This window comes from Clarias gariepinus, chromosome 18, assembly GCF_024256425.1.
Source record: "Clarias gariepinus isolate MV-2021 ecotype Netherlands chromosome 18, CGAR_prim_01v2, whole genome shotgun sequence".
NCBI lineage: Eukaryota > Metazoa > Chordata > Actinopteri > Siluriformes > Clariidae > Clarias > Clarias gariepinus.
In genome coordinates, this window is record NC_071117.1 from 13,607,987 (window position 1) to 13,622,641 (window position 14,655).

General features: G+C 37.6%; 2 protein-coding genes across 2 annotated transcripts; one reads left to right on the top strand and one right to left on the bottom strand.

Moving 5' to 3' along the window:
* Nucleotides 1–989: 989 nt before the first annotated feature.
* On the bottom strand, nucleotides 990–7,967 carry bora (bora aurora kinase A activator). Its single transcript, XM_053477234.1, has 12 exons — nucleotides 7,915–7,967; nucleotides 7,571–7,760; nucleotides 6,453–6,559; nucleotides 6,312–6,357; nucleotides 5,979–6,060; nucleotides 5,399–5,458; nucleotides 5,245–5,301; nucleotides 4,903–5,126; nucleotides 4,226–4,379; nucleotides 3,067–3,569; nucleotides 1,653–1,793; nucleotides 990–1,144 (listed from the first exon to the last, which is right to left on the bottom strand). Exons 2-12 carry the CDS (start codon nucleotides 7,721–7,723, stop codon nucleotides 1,124–1,126), a joined length of 1,548 nt encoding a protein of 515 aa, XP_053333209.1. The 5' UTR covers nucleotides 7,724–7,760; nucleotides 7,915–7,967; the 3' UTR covers nucleotides 990–1,123.
* Nucleotides 7,968–8,090: 123 nt separating this feature from the next.
* On the top strand, nucleotides 8,091–11,514 carry mzt1 (mitotic spindle organizing protein 1). Its single transcript, XM_053477276.1, has 3 exons — nucleotides 8,091–8,342; nucleotides 10,415–10,560; nucleotides 10,769–11,514. Exons 1-3 carry the CDS (start codon nucleotides 8,291–8,293, stop codon nucleotides 10,796–10,798), a joined length of 228 nt encoding a protein of 75 aa, XP_053333251.1. The 5' UTR covers nucleotides 8,091–8,290; the 3' UTR covers nucleotides 10,799–11,514.
* Nucleotides 11,515–14,655: the final 3,141 nt, after the last annotated feature.

The following is a 14,655-nucleotide window of genomic DNA, read 5'->3' on the forward strand; positions in this document are numbered from 1 at the left end:
TAACACAAGTAAAACGTTCAAATCTTTTATCCACAGTTCCTCCCAAACCATTTATGGGAATTGGATCAAACCTAAACAAAACCTTTTTCAGAAAATATGGATATTTTGAAATATACAAGATTTAAACCATCTAAAGATTTAGTGATGTGATTGCTTCATTTTACACTTCATGTGTAACTGACTTGTATAGTTGATGTTAATACTTTAGATGTGCACTAGCTGTTTCATTGTGTCACTTGCCTGTGAAGCATAGGTGACACATCAGAACCACTTTCCACTGTTATATCTGCGTCCTCACACTTACCCTAAACCATTCATGGGAAAATTCACCGAACTTTTGAAAAACCTTTATAAGGAACCATAGATGTGTAATAGCTATTCCATTTTAAGAACCATCACGTTCAGAGAGAAGGCATCAAGTCTTCCTTTGTAGTAATTTCCAGGCTCGTCACAGTTTATGAGTACTGGGTCACGATCAATGTGGCTGTATTTGACTTCACATGCAAGTTTAACTACAGAACCTGGACCTTAAGTGTAAAAGACGAGATAATTCATTTAGAACTTCTTTTCAATTTCATATCAAATTCATATCATATCCTTTATTGCAATTTGGGCGAAAAAAATCTAAACAAAAACACAGGTTTAATGCTGCACAGAACAACATTAAATACACTGATTATTGCTCTCATGCACTTTAGTGGTTCTGATTATGGATTCATAAATAACCAAGAGCATAAAATTAATATACAATAAACAATTGCAAAAAGGAAAAAAAAAAAAAAAAAAAAAAACTAAAATTGATTAAAAAAAATAATAAACCAATTGATGCCAGAACACAATTATATTCAGTAATTCAGATACTTAAATAAGAGTTAAAGCATTCATCTATTTATCACAATTCAAGTTTTCTTTGTTTCTGACAGAACTCCATGAGGTATGACTGTTTCATAACATTGCTTTGTTTTGTGATGGTAAAGATTAAAAAAAAAAAAAAAAGGCACCTGTGCAAGACTTCACTGTATAACAGCATGGGGATTGGGTATAAAAGCACCGGGGTAAACAGTTCTTCTGAGCTTTGGGAGAAGAGAGGAAAGACCTGAAGTCCCTGATCCGTCCCTCGTGTTCAGTGGGATGGCAATAACAGCTGGAAAAACACCACAGCTGGATTTCAACTGCCTGACTCAACAGTTCAATTATTGTGCAATAAACGGTGATTAACTTTGGTTTAACTAAATCTCTGAACAGTGAACGACTATAAATGAACCTAGTGTACACTTTGATAGGAACAGCTCTAGCAACATTCAGGCAAATATCTAATCATGTGGCAGCAGGAAAGTGCATTAAAATCGACCAAATACAGGTCAAGGGCTTTAGTTAATGATCACACCTCGCCACAACCTTGAGGTGTTTGAGCTGGAACATATGATGGTCCGATCCTGGCAGCACAAGAACAGGAATTTGAGCCACTGAACTTGGTCAGCCCGAAGCTCTAGACTTTTATGCATTGTGTGTTCCTGATTAGATAACTGCATGAACGCACAAATGTTCCTAATAAAGTGAACAGTGAATAAATCATAAAATACGTATGTGCCTTTAAATGTTTTTTTGTGTGCAGTTTAGTGAAATGAATGAAATAATAACTTGTGTGTTACCTTCGACTTAGTGTGTTTAGAGTGAGTGAGTCCCTCCTCGGTCGTGTGTGTGTCCTGCGGCTCCTTGCTCTGGCTGTCTGTACTGATGCCATCCATTAGGCTGGTGGTGCACGTGGAGTACGTGTTATAACCGCTGTCCACCTGGACACACAACACGAGGGACGGATCACACGCGGGCCAGAGAGGGGCAAAACTAACACGGTATACAGGACAGCCGAAAATGTCAAAACGTACCCAAAGTTCAAAGACATGTTTGATGGACTTATTTTTGCACAGTAGCTATGAATCTAATGTATTAATAATGGGAGTCAACTTTAATTCCATCAGCCATGCACATCTGCATGTAACTCCAATGTGATGGTAGATCATTTCTCACATACAATGTTGCATTAGGCTCCGCCTCCCAGAGTCTGAAGGCAAAATCGTTCCATAAACCTCTAAGTCATCTGAATTAAAATGTGAATTGAATTAAAACATCGAAAAATGTGCAAATACAGATTGTCCTGGATCTTAAAAAAAAAAAACCAGTAAGGGTTGTGAATCATCAGTGCAAAAGGAAAACGTAAAGGTGAAGGAAATCTGAAATCTGTATTAAACGATAAATATATATATTCTTTTATAAAAATTATCCAGCACCAATTTGAAAACATTTTTTTTTTATATGAGAAAATGAATGCATTTCATTTTGAAACTTTTCTTTTCTTATCATGTACAATAGTGCTGTTTATTTCTATGAGTTTTTTAGCTTAACGAGTCTGTTTCAAGGGTCTATAAAGGCTCGGAAGTTCATTTCAGCCATGAAGTTCATAGGCAATGATCTCATGTCTGGATGTCTTCATGACAAGGAGAACATCATCTACATTTCACTTTATATTTGTTTACGATCCTAACAGATAGCGTTATATTGATTGGTACCTTTTATACCACTACATCAGATTCCAGAGACTTTACACCAGATAATTAAACAGAACAGAATAATTAAAACTTAGACTTAAAATGATCTGCCGTGTCACTACTGCAACAATACACTTCAGTGGCAGGAATTTAAAATTATGTCCTTAAAATTAAATAAAAGCAAGATTAAAAAAAAAAAAAACAGATCATTACAGTTAATTAAGAATTAAAGCCTTGAGATCCTGGTTTAATTTGTGTAAAACTGTTTGGAGCTTGTTTGCGCTTATTATCAGCGTATTCCTGAAGAACATCTGCTCCTTCACAGCAGCTGGTGGTCACCACTCGAGCTTGGTGACAACAGATTACGTTAGCTGAAGCTGTTAGTGAAAACCACACCAGTCGAATGGTTTGATGTTAACGCTGGTGTTTTGATGTAAATCCTGAAATTATTACAGAAATACTTTGGACCTAATTTCATTAAATCCTGTTAGTCTTACTAGTTAAGGGCGCGCATACAGACCTGCATGCTAACATCATAGGGCACCATGCTCCCCTCAGCCAGCAGCGACACGAACATGCGGGTGCTCTCGGCATTGGACACGCTCCCCGTCCTCGAGCCGCTGAGGCGACAGAACTCCTCTGCGCTCGGCACTTCTTCCTCTTCCTCCTCGTCTACAGGGAATGGGAGAGGTGACTGCCGTTCCAGCTTGTCCTCGTGTGGCTTGCTCTGCTCCATCCTGTCCGAGTCGGTCGATGACCCTCGACTCTCGTCACGTGCATCAAAGACCCTGGGCGAGCAGGAGTCCAGCTCCATAGCGGGTAAAGGCTTGCTAGGGGAGATGTCCTCCTTATCCTGGAGGACGGAGGAGGATCTGCTGCTGTAGTGAGGGTGGATTGGGGAGCAGCTGCGGATGGGAGAACATCCCTCCACGTACGGGCTCTCGCCACACCGGTTTGCGGCCGCGTTCTGGCTACAGGAAGGAAGACCATCAGGAGACAAGAAGGACAGTCGCTTCCGCTCACCTAGCAAAGACACAGGGAAAAAAAAAAAGATCTTCAATCACAAGGCCCATATACACATTTATGCATATCTAATATACATTTCATATACATACGCACACACAAGTTTATTTTTCTGCTAATATCTGCCTGACGCAACAATCAGTTTTTAAAGAAGTCACACAAAATTATAGATATGTTATATGACGGGGCAACACGGTGGTGTAATGGTTAGCACTGTCGCCTTCCACCTCCGGGGTCCGGGTTCGATTCCCGGCCAGGCTCTGTCCCCGCCTCTGTGTGCATGTGTTTTCTCCCCGTGCTTGGTGGGTTTCCTCCGGGTACTCCGGTTACCTCCCACAGTCCAAAGCCATGTAGGTTAGGCTAATTGACATTCCCAAATTGCACGTAGTGTGTGAATGAGTGTGTGTCCTGCGATGGATTAGCATCCTGTCCAGGGTGCCTTCCTTCCGCCTCGGGCCCTATGTTTCCTGGGATAGGCTCCAGGCCCCCCGCGACCCTGAATACAGGATAAAGCAGTGACGACGGTGAGTGAGCGTTATATGACTTCCAATCCAACATAAATCTCCCTCTGTCAATAATTACAACATCACTGATGCAGCCTGACGCTACGGTTTCCGACATCATGTTATGTTCCAACACTTTTCCAGATACTGTACCTGACTGAGGTGTAACCGAGTGCTGCAGAACAATAGGGGACACGGTGGGGGACTTAAACAGAGGAGATGAGCGTTCTGGGAACATGGGGCTGGTCACGCTGCCCAGACTATAAGCACGACCTCGTTCCTGGATAGGACTGGATGAGAACTGACCCTGTAACAGAGAGAAGGCGAGATTACCGACACTATATGGTGATTTAAGGTACAGTGCAAGAGATTCCCACATATTATAGTCAAGGTGACATAAAAAAAGAAAAGCTGTTATAGGAGTATGCAAGATTAAGTATGCAAGAATTCAAGAACACTACATATTGTGACATATTTTTAAGTATGATAAGACCTCAGATGCAATGATAGGCTAGTGTTTTAGTAAGCTAGTATGCTACAGATAAACTACTCTTGTATACGATAGTTTGAGTTTGCTAGTATGGAAGTATGATATTGTTTTAATATGCTAATGTGCAAGTGTACAAGTTTTCTAGTATGCAAGAATCCAAGTATGCTATTTTGCTATCGGTCGAAGTACATTTTTATGATTGTATTTAAGTACCGAAGGTGTTCTAGTGCTCAAGTTTACCACCAGGAAGAGTTTTGACATGCTGTCTAGTATACTAACATGTAAAGATCTAAGCATTATGATTCTACAGTTGTTGTGCATATTCATGTCCAGCACTTACGGACGAAGGCGTTGCGGCGTTACTGATCCCACACTTTGCAGGTGACACAATGACCGATGACATCGTCTCCCTTCTCCCAGCGTGCGTCTCTCTCTCCGGGCTGGGAGGGCTGGATGAATCCGAGCCGCTGGCATGGCCATCCAGGAAAAGCTTCCGCCTCAGGGAGGAGGAGCTCAGGCTCTCCTGGACCTGGTCCGAGACCTCGTCCGTCTTATAGTAATCACCTGGAAAGGGTTGAACAACAAACACACAAATTCTAACTTTTCAGACGGACTAGTATAGAAAATATACAAAAGTAACATGAAGATATCAGATAAACTGAATAGAGATTGTTGATCTTACCTAATACTTTTTCGATATCAAAGTCCACAGGTAAAGACAGAGTCGTCTGAGAGGATGCTGCGAGTCACAAAGGAAACAAAAGACAGATTATTTAAAACCCTTTACAACACCATCAAAAGTATAATACAACATGGCTCGATCGTGAAAGACCAACCATGTGTTTTCTTAGCCGAGGGATGTTCCTCTGATGGAAGAGGCGACAACAAAGCTGAAACTGAAAGAATAAGAAAATGTCCAAATATTGTGTGCATAAAACAAAGCATATCACAAAACACTACTAATATGCCATGAGCTCATAAAAACAGCTTCCGGAAACGTTCTCAGGAAATCTGCTCTCGCCTTTGAGGAATTAATTTTTTATTTTCTGTAACAATATAGATATGGCACAATCATTAAGATTTAATTCATGCAAGTGTCATTTTTGTGGATTTATTCTTACATCATGTTTATGACCTTGAAAATATTTTTCTTCTATTGTTTTTTTTTCCTTTTCTTGGCCTCAGGTTCATGTATTAACATCTCAGTATAAAATGGTTGTTCTGGTACATTGCCCAGACTGACTGCTGAACCCTGGCTTCGAGTATCCTGATTCCCATGTCATCTAATGCTCTGGTCATATCCAGAGGGACTTATTACAATTTACAGTCTTAGACACACCTTTTACAGGCCTTATTTGTAAAGTTGTACAGCATACCAGAAGATAACATATAACTGGGTATGGATAGTTGACTTACGTTTCTCATGGCTTAGCACGATTTGCTGTTTACTCGCCACTGGTCCCCATGGCGACGGAACTATGGTACCTTTAGTGAAAAACTACAAAAGAAAGAAATTTACTGAACCTGTATTGAACAATTTTGAATCAATGCACCAAATGTTAGCGTACAATTCGAATGTGCAAGTTTGAATCTGCAAAAAAAAAAAAAAAAAATCTGCAAAAGTATTTAACTAAAGTATTTGTTAATTATATTTTTTACAAATATTTTAGAATTTCATTATATCACCCTGAAAAATCGTAAAATGATAAAATGTAAAATATCAGCAAGCGTAAAACCAAAATGTCTCACTTGTTCAATCGCATTTTGACGCTTTTGCTCAATTTCAGCATCCGTCCTTTGGGAAAGAAAAAATAAAACACAATTAAGCTGTGATGAGCCAAATTAGCCTTCATTATAGATCCCAGCTGTAAAGCATGCAGAATGTTTTACCTAGTCTGGCTCATGAATAAAGCCTGGCGGTGAATATCCTCCGGGTCTATGTGCACCGGGAGGAGGCTTGCCATTTCATCGATGGACCATTTGAACTTTGCCGGTGTCTGAAAGTGATAAATTCTGTTCAATTCCCTTAAACATCAATTAGTAATAGTGCACCAGAATGACACATTCAGAAACATAAACAAAATATTCAATTCAATTTTATTTGTATAGCGCTTTTAACAATTGCCATTGTCCCAAAGCAGCTTTACACAATCAAAAAAATTAAGTTTGTATGGAATTTGAATGTGTATAAATCAAAATGGTCAGAAAGTTTCTGGTGAGCAAGCCGAGGGCGACAGTGGCAAGAAAAAACTCCCTGAGATGGTAGTAGGACGAAACCTTGAGAGGAACCAGACTCAACAGGGAACCCATCCTCATTTGGGTAAAACAGAGAGCAGGAATTGATCTGCATTCATACTGTGTTAGTTGGCAGGCAGTTTAGCAAAACAGTTGATGTTAATTGATGTTAATATGGGGTCCAGGTAGTTATTGAAAACTCAGGTGGACTTTGATAGTTCAGGACTGGAACGTCATACAACAGTCAAGTCCTCAGAGAAAGAGCTCTGACTATATTCAATATAACATTCAAGATTAACAATCTATTTAACGATTGCCTGAGGACTAATGTAGTTTTATTTATTTTTTAATGTACTATACATGTTTGCATTTCGGGTGGTAAATATCACCATACATACACAAATACTGGGTATTTATCCTCCATAGTACATATTGCTGTCTATATTCATTTCCCTCTTTTTGATAGTCTATTATTGATATCCCTAGTCTTGAAAATATATTTTCCTAAGCGTTCGTTGATCTGAGTCCTGTGTGTTTATTGTCCTGAGTAGTCATGGTGTATGCATAGAGCCCTGACGCCCTGAAGGAGCACCTTGTTGTTTTTTACGTTATATAAGGGAAGTGCAGTAAAAACCACAGTATTTTGTGCGATTTATTTTGTAATGAAATGAGTTGCTGAAAGTTTGCAACCCTTTGATCTAAAAACATTAACATGAGATGGTGAACATTGAGATAAGGGATTGAAGACATGTTTGTGTCTGTAGGTTACTCACAGCTGAGGAGGGCCTGGAGCACTTAAACACAGAAGGACTGGGCACCAGTGACTCGTGTAGGCGGTGGTAGTCGGTAGGACTCTCAAACGGGTTAAGGAAGCCGGGTCTCGCCGGAGTTTCTGGTGTTATCTGGATCTCAGCTACATCTCCCATCGTTCCTCAGAGACTGGAACAGAACCCTGAAGCCAAGCTGCATACAACCACAACCACAACACAGGGTTAGCCAGAAATCTCTAAATATCTATTGTTCTTTTCACAAAATACAGAGCTAAGTTTAACTACAAAACATTATGATTAGTAAAAACTAATTTAAAAAACAACAACAACAAGCCATAATTACTTACACAAACACTAACGCAGACCCAGGCACCCGTTTCCTCACTGGTCTCTAAACTGGTTCAAACATTTGATTTAATTTTGCCTCAACACTCGTTCAGCCAATCACAATCCAGAACGAAAACGCGCTGGCCAATTAGAACGAGGCGCAAAAATATGACGTCGCACATCACTTCCGTTCAAACGTCCCGGAACTTTATTGATATACTGTACGTTTTTTTTTTGTTAACGTGATCAGTCATTTATTTAACCTACTTAGGAAAATATATTTATATAGGTGTGAATTTGTATTTTAAATTTTAAAGTAGCGATTAAATTACGGACCGAAGAGGAAATCCTATCCGAAGAATAAGGAAGAGGATTGTTGTTGCTAAGCTACCGGTTATGGCTAGTGCAGCGAGCACAAACATGAACGCCGTGCGGGAGACGATGGACGGTGAGAGCGCGGTCTGTCTCTGAGTGTCACTTTAGCTGCAGAATAAAATGCAGAATTAGATTCAGAATTTATTACGTGTTAGTTTGGGTTGCGTGTTGTTGATGTGTACGCTAATAACGCCGGATAACTGTTACTGGTAGAATGATAAAACGTATATTATTTTATTTTTATTATTTGTGTTCTAATAAATAAATACATTATTCATAATTGATTGTATGACATTTAAACCCGTATTCGGTATCCTGGCATGTCTAAAAAGTACCAAAAATGACCTAGGAAAAAAATAATCTATAATGAGTCGTTTTTGTGAATAGTAAGGAATATTTTATTTGGACACGCCCCCTAGCCTCCTCAAGCCACGCCCAGTAGTTTAAACGCCTAGCGTTCTAATAACGATCCAGTGATCACGTGACGTTTTGGTGTATTGCTGATATGATCTGATCATCTTTACAGGTCTGAGTGTTCGACTCACTGTGCTTCTCCAAAACACACACACACACACACACACACACTCACACTCTCACACCCCCATTCACACCTTTATTTAAAGCCTCACAGGTGTGAATAGGTCTGATGTTGCTAACTGCTTATTCCTGTTCTCTGTGATTCTAGGGCTTTAGCTATCAAATATTTTAGTAATCGAGTAATCGGATAAAATGTATTTTTGCTAATTAAACAGCAATGTAAAATATATAAGAAAAACTAGGATTAATTGGTTTTCTTTTTAGAAAAATCTACTTTTATTTTTTAAACGCATACAGCATTTTATCAAATATAAACATCGTCATTATTCACAATACAAGGAATACCTTATACCCCTATCTCACCTATTCGGTTTGACTTGCCGTTAGGAAAGATGGAAACATAATCACAACGGCAAAACTTGCGGTAAATCATGATGAACCATACTTCTGGCCACCGCACGAAGGGTTATTAAAGGTGACTGAGATTAATTAAGTGCATTACAGAGCCATACATTCTTATTTTAAAGGCTTTTCTCAGATGCGGAAACTAAAAAAAGGTAATTTAAATGACTTTAAGGATCAAAAAACTAAAGCACACATTGAAATAAATTATTATACAAAACACAAAGCATCCGGGAGCGCACTTTGTCAAAAGCGCGCTGTCAATAAATAATTGCGCTTTTAAAATTAATTAAAGGAAGCTTCGAGGCAGAAGATTTTGCCTCAATCTTTTTTTGTAATCAAATTACTCAAGGAATTGTTTCAGCCCTACTGTGATTATACCACAGCACTTTTATCAAATCTGATTGGTTGGGGAGTGTTGGGTCCACTGCGCGACTTTCTGGGTCCCACCAACTCTCATGGATTGAGAAAGATGTAGATTTAGACCTGTGGTTCAGAGTTAAAATCGAATAAGGTCCAGTCAGTAAAATTTTCAAGTTAAAATGTGAGGAGAATAAACCATGTAGGATAAAAGTCCTATAAAACACTGTTGAATACCAGTGCCCCTGATTGGGATTTGGGATTCAGCCTTGTAGCTCACCTTATGGTTAACAAACAAAATACAGAGGCGATTAGGAATTACTTAAAAACAAAAAGTGTAAGACAAAGTATTAGAGAAATTTTATTTATTAATTTTTTTTTAAGATGCTTTACTTCTGAAGGTGCATCTGTGACTGGTTTTGAATGTGAGTTTTGGCAGGTAGCCGCTCTCTCCACAGTACTGTGGATCATACAGACTTGTCATGATGTGTAATTAATGATTATTAGAACCCCTGTGACAAGGTGTGATGCGTATGGTTAAAAGGCCCAGTGATGTTACGGTCTGTTATAGTCACTCGTGGAATGCCTCTCACACAATCAGGTTGCTCGGTCGCAACTAACTGTTGTTTAATACACATTATTGAATCGTGATGTGTTAAAGACATCTATTCTCTTTTGTCAGCCTAAAGACTACAGTTCTCTCTTCTTGTCATCTAGCAGTGGAAATAAAATTAAACACAGTTCTATGAGCCTGTTGACGGGTGAGAAATACCATCAGCATTGTGGTATTGTTCCTAAGTTGTTGTTTTTTTTTTTTTTGTTTTTTTCCATTTCTGTTTTTCTCAGTTCTCCTGGAAATCTCGAGGCTCCTTAATACTGGGCTTGATATGGAGTCATTGTCCATCTGCGTGCGGCTGTGTGAGCAGGGAATTAACCCCGAAGCGCTCTCGTCAGTCATAAAGGAGCTACGCAGAGCCACAGACACACTTAAGGTAGCAGAAATATTTAATGTTAACTGCACTGCATATGATAAATTAATCAATTAGCATTTAAAAAAAAAAAGAAACACTGCATTTTTATTCTTCATTCATTATTCGTCAGAGTTTTGATTTCATACAAATGTTGTTTAATATTATGTTTTAATATTTAGCATTACATATAAAAATGTATTACATATAAATGTTTTCCTGTCTGTTCCAGGCCTCGGACAACAGCACAAGTCAAGGATAAGTCACACCAGGCTCAATGTCTTCAACTGAAACATTGCTCTAAAGGAAATTTCACCAAGAGACTGTAACATTTAATATACGTCACATTTTCCTGCATTTTCTCTTCAGTCTTGTTTTTTTTTTTTGTTTTCTTTCTTGCCTTTTGTAAAATGTCCGCCTTTTGTGTGTTCCCACAGTAAAATGTGTGCCTTCATATATCCAGTATTTTAAATGGAATCAAGTGTTTGTTATTGTTATAAACCTACATTTTTTCTATGATTATTGAAGAGTGTGTTAGGTTACACTCTGGCTTTTTGGTTTGTTTCTTATTAGATGCCATGAGATTTCAGTACACAACCAGATGAGGATGATGAAACAGGATTTGTGCTGTGTTTGGGTTTGTCCACTAGGTGGAGACAAACGCAGCTTTTGTAGCCTGTCGCAGTATCCTGTGTAGTTATGGCCAGGTCTGTCTTAACAATAGGATTAGTGGACCTGCTTGTTTACAAACCTGAAATATGTATGTGTTTAAGGTTGTCCTCATGCTACATATATGAGTGTGTAAGGTTTGCAACAGAGCAATTCTCATACATCATGTATGTGTTGGATTTCTGTATCGAAGCCCACTTACACTGTTATATGGATTTGTTCATCAAAAGAATGGTCATCAACCAAGGTGCAACTTTAAGATGCAACTTTTGAGCCTTATGGTGTTATGAATAAACGTACAAAACAAGAGGTGTGTGTATCCACAAATTCAATCCAATTTAAACCTCAATCAGTGGATTTAAGTTTTTTTTTATTTTTTATGTTTTTTGCTTTAGATGTCCTTAGAGAAATTTTAACACACTTTTTGTTAATACAATTACAGTGCTGTGTATGATTTGAAGTGGTAATTTCACCACCTGCTTACTATTATACAGAATAGCCTAATATGCCTCCAATCTCAAAAAATCATGTAGCAGGTGTTTGAAATCAAAAGTAGAGGTGGTTGCACAATCCGAGTTTAGAGAACGAGACTAAGACTTAAAGGATGTTGTATTCTAATACAAGCTTGGTACTTTTGATACTTGAGTAAATTTGCAGGTGAGTACTTTTTTATATTTTTCTTAGATAACAATGTTATAAGAAAACAGTCAACATCAATGTGGTGGCACACATTTTTTTTACACCACAGGTATTTGTCAAGGATTACAGTCTTTTATTTATGCTGTATTTTTCTTTTTCACTGAGTGCATGTGAAACGAATTATAATGTCTTGTTATAACAGTTTTAAATTGATTTCTATCTCTCTCTCTTTGAGTTATTAACACCCAACAAAAATACAGCTCGTCATAATAGTTTCTCTGGACATTTAAAGTTACAGCTTTGACACTGACAAAAATGATAAAGTTCTGACAAAAAGCATCACCACTTCAAAGTCATTGTTTTTTTATATGACTTTATTTGGTGTATCCATTATACATAAGACATTGTGGATCTATAGTGTGTATATATATATAATATATAAATACAATAAGTATAATATATAAAATATATTTATATGAAGAAGACATGAGGGGCATTTGTACTCACTGATGTTTTTCGGGAACAAGGTTTATATTGCATAATAACTAACATAACTGCTGCTAAAATGTACAATCTGTAAACTCTACAATCCTGATCCATTGAACTCTTGCACCTTTCATGCAACTGATGCAACCGTTTTTTTTTTTTTTTTTTCGTTTGTAATATAATTGTATGTCATCTCTGCCTGTACGTTTTTCCCTAAAACAGCCGGCTGTTAGGGCTTGGTTTAGCAGAAAATGCTAATCGATCAGCATGAGAGAAAACTTCTAGTCAGTGCCGTGCTCATTAGTGTCCAGCAGGGCTGGAGTTGTGAGAGGTGCTTGTGTCCTTGGCTCCTGCAGACAGAAGGTCCCCCATGGCGATGGAGAACTCATTTAGCTGATGCGTCTTTAATCGCCTTGGCCGTATGGAGACATGGCCTCTCTATTCGGAGAGAGAGCTCTCCTGGAGTATGTCCTCTGATTAAATGTGATGATTTAATTACACCAAGCGAAAGCCAAGCATTCGTCACTGTAGTGCTTTGTTTACGGAGTTAATGTATGGGACGGTTTTATGAACCTGCAGCTCGAGTGGCTTGTTAGTATGAAGTAGCTCCCTGGCATGAAGCTCTTCGTCGTGCTTTACACGCATTGAATTTGTATCTGTTTGTTAAATCAAAGGAAGTGTTTCATTTATGGATGGTTTTAATGAAGTATTAGTACACCGTGCACAAATTATTTGATGGTAGACCAGGTTTTTAGGCCAGATCTTTGGAATTCAATTGTGAATCTGGAATATCCGCTTTAAAAAAAAAAACTGACTTTCGAAGAAAGAACCAATTTGACAGACATGGTAGATAACAAACCACTAATCTCTTCCTGTAAACAAATCTCTTTAATAAATTAATTTGATTTTCCAATGAAAACTGCAAGAGAGACAATCTGATTGCATCCTGGTTCGTCATGAAGCTTCTGGCCAGAAAAGTGTACAAAAGATAACAGACAATCTGTGGCTCTTAGACTGATCAAGTATGGTCCACTTGAGAAAAAAGGTTCTTCAAGGGTTCCTAGGATGATTATGAAATCTGAATCATTAAAAGGGAATACGTTCTTAAAGAGAAACCCTCTTTTATCTGATGTAGGGTCTTGCAGAATCACTTTCTCCAAAGAAAACCTTTTTTTTGTTTGTTTGTTTGTTATTAATAGGGTAGTATCTGCCTTTAAGGTGATTGTATTTACAGAGATTGTATTTCTTTTTTAGCTACCTTTAACCTATGGCTTCAGTGTAAAATAAAAGAAACTAACAGATTAAATACATTTGGGATCAGTAGAAATTTGTATATGTGTGTGCCGTGTATTATAATTCTCCCTGTGCACAAAACAGGTGATGTCACTAATTAGCTCTCGTCTATCTGGCTGAAGAGTTGTGCTAATTAGAATCCGCTGGTTTATTTAATGGATGGAACAAATATGTGGTGAGACTTTGACTTGCTGAAATCGGGGTGACGTCCTCTGCACAAAAATAGCTCAAACTAGGGAATTCTCAAGTGAAATTTTGCAAATTTCTGTACAGGATTTTCTAGATTGAGCGAGTACTCAGTAGTAGAGTGTTGCAGGCATATTTTTGACTTTATGCCCAGGTGGATTTTGAAAAATAAAGGATTTCCTACCTAATATTGATTGTTGTAGACCAATTTCACTGCATAAAGTAACAAAGTAACAAATTTAATTCATTATAACATTGATTTTGACTTCTGTTTCAATATTTTTAGCCAACACTATTTATATTTTATATATATATATATAGGCCTATGCGTTATATATATATATATATATATATATATATATATATATATGCTATATATAAAGCATATTAAGCATATTAAGCATTTCACTATTTCGTACTGTGTATGACTGTGTATGTGACAAATAAAATTTGAATTTGAAAAAATTTGAATTTTATATATATATATATATATATATATATATATATATATATATATACGGTATATAAATCTGTCAGTGAAGATGTGGAAAAAATGCAGTAAATGGTGTATTCAGTTTTAATAATTTTTTCCCGGTCCACAAACTCTACTGACAAAAGGGGAACCAGAGTAGCAATTTTTATCATTTCCACCAATCTGCAATAGACCAAAATTTTATAATAATAAAAAAAAGAATTAAAATAATTTTATTTACTTCAGATTTATATTGTGATTAAAAATCTCAGAGTAATTCAAATGACAAACAGGAAAACTTGTCATAGGAAAAGCAGTCAATGAACTGCAATATTAGAATTTCTGTAACAGACCAGTTGCTGTTCATGAAAAGC

Coding starts and splice junctions, on each gene's coding strand:
- mzt1 (XM_053477276.1), top strand. CDS start 8,291: ATGGCTAGTGCAGCGAGCACAAACATGAACGCCGTGCGGGAGACGATG. Junction 8,343..10,414: donor CGTGCGGGAGACGATGGACG/GTGAGAGCGCGG, acceptor TGTTTTTCTCAG/TTCTCCTGGAAATCTCGAGG. Junction 10,561..10,768: donor GAGCCACAGACACACTTAAG/GTAGCAGAAATA, acceptor TGTCTGTTCCAG/GCCTCGGACAACAGCACAAG.
- bora (XM_053477234.1), bottom strand. CDS start 7,723: ATGGGAGATGTAGCTGAGATCCAGATAACACCAGAAACTCCGGCGAGA. Junction 6,061..6,311: donor GTCAAAATGCGATTGAACAA/GTGAGACATTTT, acceptor TTTCTTTTGTAG/TTTTTCACTAAAGGTACCAT. Junction 1,794..3,066: donor CCTATGATGTTAGCATGCAG/GTCTGTATGCGC, acceptor TTGTGTGTCCAG/GTGGACAGCGGTTATAACAC.